This window comes from Anguilla anguilla, chromosome 5 (assembly GCF_013347855.1).
Source record: "Anguilla anguilla isolate fAngAng1 chromosome 5, fAngAng1.pri, whole genome shotgun sequence".
Taxonomy (NCBI): Eukaryota; Metazoa; Chordata; class Actinopteri; order Anguilliformes; family Anguillidae; genus Anguilla; species Anguilla anguilla.
The window spans coordinates 48,950,866-48,960,196 of NC_049205.1; the positions used below are offsets into that span (position 1 = coordinate 48,950,866).

At 40.9% G+C, this 9,331-nt stretch overlaps 1 protein-coding gene across 1 annotated transcript; it reads right to left on the bottom strand.

Moving 5' to 3' along the window:
• Positions 1–262: 262 nt before the first annotated feature.
• Positions 263–9,035, bottom strand: LOC118226883 (creatine kinase U-type, mitochondrial-like). The gene is made up of 9 exons (XM_035416845.1): positions 8,738–9,035; positions 5,014–5,212; positions 4,415–4,510; positions 4,094–4,315; positions 3,766–3,851; positions 2,993–3,116; positions 2,415–2,549; positions 2,182–2,307; positions 263–1,664 (listed from the first exon to the last, which is right to left on the bottom strand). Exons 1-9 carry the CDS (start codon positions 8,884–8,886, stop codon positions 1,551–1,553), a joined length of 1,251 nt encoding a protein of 416 aa, XP_035272736.1. The 5' UTR covers positions 8,887–9,035; the 3' UTR covers positions 263–1,550.
• Positions 9,036–9,331: the final 296 nt, after the last annotated feature.

A 9,331-nucleotide genomic window follows, 5' to 3' on the forward strand; every position in this document is an offset into this window, starting at 1 on the left:
TTACAACTTGTGTCACCAAAAGATCAGAAGTAAGGAACAATACTGCATAATTAGAATTTTATGAAGACTGCCATTTCAATCAAATGCTACTTAAATATGGTTCAAGGTCAAGTTGAGGCATAGTTATATAACATATAAGCCAGCAGTCCTTAGAACATTATAATTATAATACTTTTACTTTATCTGTATTCCCATTATAATGAAATTATCTCAACATTGGGCATTAACCGTAGAATGTATATTAAGACACTCAGAGAAAATGACAGCTTACTGTTACAGTGGAGTTTATTGAATACCAGTGTTTTCAGTCTGTGCATTTTTGGAATACATGATAAGTTGTTTAAACATATACAGTACATACTTGCCATAGTAGCCACAAAAGACGTAGGGTTTGACATTAACTTTTCTTTGAGTGGCCAAGCAAAATTTTGTTGTTTGGACAAGTAAGACGTTCTCTTAACTTGTCTTATTGGATAAGAATAAAATGATAAGGAAAAGAAACTGATAAGGAAGCCACAGCCAGCTACTGCAAAGTCAGTAAATCTGTATTAGCATATTCTGTGGGCCAGCTGGATATCACTAACTGCAGTGCATCCTGCTCACACTATTGTCTAATGTGCGCTCAATCATTCTCTTATTTCATTCTCTTATAAGAGCTAGCAGCAAAAAGCTAAAAATTCTTCAAATAGACCATCTACCTAAAATTTTAAAAGATTCTGTTGATTATTTCTTCTCAAGAAAGAAGTAAAGGAACCACAAATGTTTGTGAGCTCTAAGATAACAGCACAGTTGTAGCAAGCAAGATACAGACATTTGCACATAGAACTAGTTTGAGCTACTGTAATTTGATGCATTTCAAGCTGATTGTTGTACACATGCAGAACATTTTATATAATATTACATCAAACATCTATTTGAAGAATTTATGTTGCTAATTTGTTTTGAGTGAGTGCACGTTGTACAGAATGTGGAACGGCACCAGTAGCTATTCATAATAAAAACCACCAGCTACAGTACAGTGGGCTGTTTGTTTATACTTCTTTTTTTGCATTCCCTGTAAGTGCTCATTTAAAAACTATCATAAGCAAAAGGTTTCCTTGTACCAACAATGGGGTTTGTGGACATGGAAGCAACTGGTGTTAATTGGTAGATTTAGCTATTTAAGTGGGTGCAAGCTGAGCACATGTTGCTCCATTTTCATCACTTGGAATAAGCCTTAAAAACAAGAGATGCATATTTAACCTGGCTTGCTCAATATTGTGAGGGAGGATATAACCTTATCAGTTCTTCTGCATATGTATGGAGAAACTTGAATTTGACTTGACTATGATTGAAACAAGCAGGCACACACAGACACATTCAGTATTAATTCAATTCTAGAGTTCACTCAGAGAAAAAGGTACTCCATCAGTGTAAACATTACTCTGATAATGTTACTTTTACACTAAGCATTTCTGCTGTGCAGGTGAGCTATAATCAGTCAGTGGCCCAAAGGATGCTTCAGAAGCTTAATATCAAACCCTAGGCCATTGGAACAAGCTGGCTGACCTCTACTTGAACTGGGGTATGGGTGGGGGGATTCGGATGTCCTGGCCCCTCTCCAGTCGCTTCTCACAATCGATCAGGTAGTTCACACCATCGATCACGATCTGGACAAGCTCAACCTGGAAAGACACAGGCAGTGAAGCTACACATCACAGCCTTTCGGTTTCTGCTTTCCACACACAAATGTTCTGTAACAGCAAAACTAACAGTGATGTTCTCTGTTGGATGGCTGGATTTCTTTTGAAATTCAGATGCTTGGTACTTTGTTGTACGTGGATAAGAGCGTCTGCCAAATGCCTGTAATGTAATGTAATGTAATGGTCTCCTAAATGAATGGGCTGCCATTTTATTACAAAAGGCAACAAAAATGATTAATTTGTTAGGAGACTCAAATCAAAGTTACTTACAATATAAATTTTGTTTCTCATTTTAAAATCCATATTGTTACTGAAGCATTATATGATGAGCATATAGCAGCAATTCCTCATCTGCAAACAGAACCTACAACTCTGGGCAATGAGTCCATCTCCTTAATCACTGCACTTTTAAAAAAAAGATCCATCTCTTTAATCGCTGTACTTAAAAAAAAAAAAAGAAAAAAGAAAAAAAAGAAGGGGCAGCTGGGTTGCATCTCACCTCAGACTTGCCAAGTCGGTCGAAGTTGGAGATATCGAAGGTGCTGCCCACAGCAGCCGTGTCCACACCCCCGGTGCCGCGCTTCTGGAGTCGCAGATTATCCAGGATCTTGGCAAAGCGAGGGTCCTGCGGCGAGACCGACGGGGGTGAGCAGCTCAGCACACAGCCACCCTGCCACCTGGGCCGTGAGCAGGTGCTCGTGCTCGCGCATCGAGAGAAGGGCTGAGCCATACCTTGCTGAGGCGAGGCAGCTTGACGTGGACTCCGGCCCGCAGACCTGTTCCCAGGTTGGAGGGGCAGGTGAGGATGTAGCCCAGCCTCTCGTTCCACATGAACTCCCATCCCTTTTCCATGATCAGTCTCTCCACCTGGCAATGCCAAGAGCCGCTCAGAGGGAGCAGTGCTTCGCAGGACGCAGCACAAATTCCTTTTGTCCTACTGAACTGCAGTCATGTCTCATAAACTCTAATTGAAATGTAGCTTGGGACCTTCAGCACACTGCCATCTCAGATGACTAAGGATGTTATTTATTTTTGCAGACACAAGCACATGACATTTCATGAATCATGGTTACATTGAGGTTACCCGAAGATCAATACTGAAATGAATTGTGCTGTCAAAGGACGGGCTAAACTGAATCCTCATAATTATTTTTGGAATGTACTAATTATGTCAGCACCAAATAAGTGAATAGTCTTGCCTTGTAGTCTAGGATACTCATAATATACCAAATAGGAGGAGAGGTTTACTGCATACAGTGAATGAATTCTGTCTGAGACTAAACAGTGACCAAAAGTAACTGTGTCCTTACCTCTTTCAGTCCCATACAGAAGCGCTCAAACACCCTCTTCATGTTGCCTCCCTTCTCCATGGAGATGACCCTGGTGTGGTCCTCCTCATTGATCCACACCAGGAAGGTCTTTTCATTGTTATGCCTGCACGTGCCGAGAGCAAAGGGCAGAACAGAGCAGTGCCCACAGAGCTAAAATTAGGATTTGTGATCCCCAGATTCAGTGGACACCCTACTGAAAGGCTGTTCCTCTGTCTTCCATTAGCTTACAACAAATAGCTAGTCAAATAGCTAGTCATGTGTCCTTTGTGAACTCAAACAAACTCTAGGAAAACTGGAGAGTGAAATTGAAGAAATACGAATGAAGGAAAAAACAGGATGGAATGAGATGGAGCAGATTTGGAAGGCAAGGTCAGACAGAGTGTGGGGGCGAATAATTGAGAAGTGCATTGGCATGCTGTCAGCATTGTGGAAAGAAGAGTCAGAAGGCATTGATGTTGGATCAGGGTATAGCAGGCTAGCAGCGCACAGTACTATTTATGGACCGTGGTGGTAAAAAGAGACAGACAGGGATGGGGTTTTTTAAATGCACCTGTTCTTTCGTCGATGTCAAACAGAAACAAGCTAATGGTACAAATGGAAAAACAAAACACAAAAGTTAAGATATTCAGACAGAGTTAAGATATTCTTTGACAAAACAATTACCCATTATTCATATTGTGGAATATGCATTAATATATGCATAAATAAATAAATAAATAAATAAATAAATAAATAATCAATAATTTGCTTACCAGATTCCACGTGCATCTGGCCAGTCACGTGCCATCCCTGCACAGGTAAGGAGAGGGGAAACTGGCTTGTCAAACAGGAAGTGATCCTGTGTGGACACAAGTGAGGCATACAAATGTTTTATTAATGCAGAGCATGCATTTATGTTCACCTTTCTTTCAATACTGAAAAATTACAGCCTTGATTTGATTTTTAGTCCTAGAAAAAACCATGGAACACCAGATTAATTTTGACCCCAAATCAGGAGCAGCATTAGAGTAAGCTTTTCTTCACTGTTCTTACTCTTAGGACACCCCATGTAATAACAGATGCCATTGGGGGGGGTCTTACATCAATCAGTTGCTGCTGTTCCTGCTCGGTCATCTGAGTGAGGCTGTAGTATTGGCCCTTCAGCTCTCCCTGGAGCCCGTTGAGAGCATCCACCACCACCCGCTCCACCTCCCTGCGTTCGGCGCGCGTGCAGGCGGGGGGCAGACTCAGACCCCGAATGCTGCGGCCCGTCCGCACTCGGGACGACAGCACGTAACGGTCATCGAACAGTCCCGACCGTATCTGCCAGAGATCGAGACAGCGCAGTCGCACATTTCAATAATCTTTTCTGAGGAGTAAAAACAGATGCTACATTTTTATGCTACCACCATTTCTACCCACCTTACTTGCGTCCAGATCAGTCGGGTGCGTCATTGTCGTAGGGTCATAGCCATTATGTCTTTCCTTGATGACAGGGTCAAATAGTTCAGCAAACACCTGAGGTAAACACAAACCACACCAGTATGTGTCAGAACATAGCACTAGACCATTTCAGAGGTGCTTCATGGCAATTCAAAACCTTTAATATCCAACGGCATCATATTGTCACACTCAGTGTTGGTGAGCAGCACTGCCGCTGACCAGGAAATGGTATTCTTTGTATTGTACTAGGATTTAAACTCTGTCTTTAATGCTACAGTAGAAATAGATCTGTTTACAGTTCAAAATCTTCCACTGATTAGAGTTACTATACAACTGTGCGCCACTAATCTTACCCCCAAATTCTTAGCCGGCTTCCACAGTATACATTACCCTAAATATCTCAATTACAACCAGAAACAACCTTGGAGGTACTACAGCTAATTTAGTGGTGTCCTAAACTGCTTGAACATTCAATAATGTGGTTCCTTCAAGATAAAAACTGCTGGATATTCAATTTCAGGTACTGTGAGTCTAAAAAAAAATGCTGAATACAATATTCTTATACTAACGTTCCTTACCTCATATGACTCTTCGTCCCCTGCCACCATGCCCACTGTCTTAATGAAAGGATGTCCAGGGTTGTCCACTCCAGTCTGAATGGCTTCATCTATAGTGTAGCCATTGGGTGTGGATTTGTCGCACAGCTTGGCATAGACAGCAGGAGTGAGGTGACTGGCCATACAGTTGTTATGTTTTCGTAAATCTGGATATTCTGCACTGTTGGGGAATGATCGTTGTTAATTCAGTGAAGGCATAAAGAAGCAAAGCACATCATACCAGTATCTGCCAGGGCTCTTAGGGTTACAATAGTTCCTTCCAATGACATGAATGTCCTCTGATTAGCAGATACTCTCTCCTATAGCACTGTCTGTCCTGTATGCGTTGTGTAAAATAGTCACTGGCTTGCAGGAATGAGGGGAGTGTGCCTGCTTTAACTAAGACACCCCTCAAATATACACTTTAAAATGTATGTACTACTCAACACAATGGGCTTTTATCACCCTGATTAATAATGCCATCTTTTGTTGAATGACACAGCTAACAACAAAATAACTTAACATTAACAACAGACTGTTCTGCCTGGCTCTCTCATCTGTAGTGCTGTATTGTAGTGTGAAATGGCCACTAGCTCAAAGATACAATAGCACGGCCCCACAAGGGCACTTCATTTAAGACGGAAATCTTAGAAAAGCTAGGGCGGTTCCATGGCTTCTAACCACACTGCTGGAAGCACAGACACAAAATGCCTCAGGTGAATGTCTTTAAGAAAGAGTTTTCGATGTTTCAACATTTATGTGTTTAAGCATGTATTTGTTAGATTATTTATTTACTCTGTTTCAACATTTAAATTCATATTTAAGCATCAAGCACTCAATCAATCAATCAATCAATCAGTCATTCAATCAATCGCTCAATATTTATTTGTATAGCTCATTTCCTACAACTGAATGCAATGCGCTTCACATTGTAAAAAATCTACAAAAATCAATAAAAGAAATGAAAACAGTGAAACAATGAAAAAGCAATGAAACAATAAGCAGCCAAGACCAAACCACCAGACTGAATACCACACAGTCTTATAAAAGAATGACGGCAGGACAGAATGAGACAGCAAATAAATAATGAATAATGAATGTTCCTGGGTAAAAGTGAGGCTAAAAAGGTGGGTCTTGAGGCGTTTAAAGATCTCTACCATTTCAGCTGCCCTTAGAGTGGGTGGGAGACTATTCCACTGGTGGGGGCCATATGAGCTGAAAGCTGCCTCACCATAGGCTTTAGTCCTGGATTTAGGAATTATTAACAGCAGGGAGACAGAGGATCTGAGTGCTCTGCTTGGAACATATTTAAGAAGCAGATCCTTAATATATTCAGTAATATATCCATGGACATATGTAAAAACTACTTAATCTTAAAATAAGTTCTAAATTTAACAGGTAACCAGTGTACAGAATTTAAAAAAGGAGTAATGTGTGTTATCTCCCTGGTTTTAGTTAAGACTCTAGCAGCAGCATTCTGAATAAATTGTAGCTGACCTAATGCCTTTTTAGGAAGCCCAGAAAATAGTGTGTCACAATAGTTGAGCCCACTCATAATTATAGCATGCATTAGTTTCTCTGTGGCACCTTCAGTGAGAACAGGTTTGACTTTAGCAATGTTTCTCAAGTGGTAAAAGGTGGTTTTAGTCACATTCTGTTTGTGGCTCAAAGCCTAGATCACTGTCGAATATAACACCTAGGTTTTTAACACCTAGTTTTGATGTTCTGTGATAAAGGCTTAAAGTGTGCCATTATTTTCTTTCAGGAAGCCTTGGGTCCAGATACTAATATTTCAGTTTTGTCGTTGTTTACCTGAAAGAAGTTATGTGCCATCCAAGCATTAATGTCTGGGATTCAGCTGGTTAGTCAGAGTGTGGCAGAGATATAAAGTTGGATATCATCAGCATAAAAAAGGATGACATGTTTGCGATTGATGGTCCCTCATGGGAGCATGTACAGGTTAAAAAGGATGGGGCCTAATATTGAACCTTGAGGCGCACCACAAGCAAGGGTGACTTCCTGTGATGAATGATCTCCCAGACAAAGAAATTTTGGTTAGTAAGGTAGGACCTGAACAAATTTAAAACTGTGGCAGAGATGCCAACCTACATATGGAGCCTATTTAAAAGGATCTTGTGGTCGACAGTATCAAAAGCCGCATTAAGGTCAAGTGTTAAGATCAAGGGTTTCTTTGAATCAAGGTTGACTCAAGGTTAATATATAGCCTAATACTGATAGAATATCTCGTAAATCATAGCTGTTTTATGTGCCATGGAGGGGTGAGAGTACACAGGTTTTCATTACAACTAATCACTTTGTCTGCCGATATCACTAATTAACATACCTGCACACATAGAGGAGGGGACTCATTAGTGAAATCAGCAGGTGAAGTGATTAGTTGGAATTAAAACCTGCATACTCTTGCCCCTCCATGGTACATGATTAGGCACCACTGTTCTACATGGATTCCCAAGCTCCTGCATTAAGTATTGATACACTGATGGTCCACGCTCAAATGCTGACTGTGCTAGCCCAAATGTAATCTGCCAACCCCAAGCTGGAAGTATTTTAATGGGCAGGCGAGACAGCAACTCCTGCAGTCTATCTCTGCCATAGATATATATACTCTGTGGCCTCTGCCAGCTGCACAAAATATGCAGTCCTTCAGCACAATGGCAGCGCAGCTCAGCTAGTGGACAGCACAATTAAATTAAGTGGCAGTTGGTTACATGTTTTTGAGAGGAAGCACGCACCAGTCAGCTTCTCTCAAAGAAATTTATTTGGGCAATGACAGGGGGTGGAGCTAAAAGGGTACAACAGGGAAAGCTTTCCCAAGCACTAGGGGGTCCCGAGGGGCCCCAGAGACAGGGTGTTTATATGTGTATTGTATGTGTGTGTGCGTGTTGAGGAGGGAAGGGAAGGGGGGGGGGGGTACTTTCAGGTAGAAAGGAGGTACTTTCTACCTGCAATTATTAACAAAAAATAATTGAAGGTAGAAAGTAAAGGACATTATTAATGTTGCCTAATGTCTGTATTATAAATGAAAGCTATAAATGAATACAGCTAGTCTTCCATGATTTAACACATCGACGAATATTATGAAAATACGTGATCTACATGCCTGCGTCTGACGCATGTGTTGCTGTGTTTATAAACAGGATGTGCATTCAGCAGGACTACAGCAGAACGCTTATGAGAAGCTCCATTGATTTGATGCAATTTTAAATCCTTCATTTTATTCTCCAGTTCATTCTAAACCAGTAAATTATAATATTGCTATATGAAGCACATACTTGACTGAATTCATTGAATTTTGTAGCAGCCTATCTTTGGACCAGAAAAAAACCGCTTCAACGCAGACCCACAGTACAAACAGAATATGATTATTCTTCTTGTTCCTGTTATTAAAATATGGAGGCATTTTAAATTTCTTTGCATTTCCAAGCGCAGTTATATAGCATTTATTTTCCCCATTTGAATAACGTGGAACGAATTATTCCGCACTATCTCACCCCCCATTCCCCCGCCCGCCCGCTCCCCCCAAAAAACTGTTATTATGGCAGGCAGTTCACAAAGTAAGAATGTTCGCGACAACGTACCTACAATTTGATAAGGTTAAATTGTTCAGGGGTAAATAAAAAGCGACCACTAAGGCCTAATTGAAGAACTATAGACGCTTGGTCGGACGTAGGAGATAACGGGTTACCTGGCGGGGTACCTTCTCCTAACAAGGGATCCAGCGTCGACATACTCCTTGTTTAGAAATAGCCCAGTCGTTATGGAGCCCGCTCCCACTAACGAGAGGATACGAATGCTTCTTTTATAAGAAAAAATCCTGGCGAAAGTGCTTGCCATTTTATTTGCAATGACCGACAGCCAGGAGATCGGAAGATGCAGCGAAGGTGTACAGCAGGATTGAATCCGAATGTGAACTGAGGACACGGCAGCCTACGTGATGCGACTACTAAATAAAGCCGAGTGGTGTGATCAGTACCCAAGGAAGTCAAACACTGCAGCAGGATTGAGATTTCCATTTAATAGCCATTAATCCACATATAACTGCAATGTATAATGTAGCCTACGCAATATTCTGCAAAACATTAGCTACCGTTACACTGAAGCGGTAAGAAATGACTTATCAAATGATAAAAACATCTGAATGTTATCTAAATGTAATGAATTGTTGACAAGAGTGGGGAAAGGGAAATATAATCTAGATTTATGTAAGACCTCCCTTATTCGACTTCAGAATACAAGCTAGCCTACCGTATGACTATTATTTTCTGCAACGAATATACCA

Bases quoted from the DNA above. Each gene is read 5' to 3' on its own strand.
- LOC118226883 (XM_035416845.1), bottom strand. From the start codon at position 8,886: ATGGCAAGCACTTTCGCCAGGATTTTTTCTTATAAAAGAAGCATTCGT. The intron at 3,852-4,093 runs GTAAGACCCCCC...GTGTCCACACAG, and splicing joins AACAGCAGCAACTGATTGAT to GATCACTTCCTGTTTGACAA. The intron at 1,665-2,181 runs GTGAGATGCAAC...GTGTCTTTCCAG, and splicing joins ACCGACTTGGCAAGTCTGAG to GTTGAGCTTGTCCAGATCGT.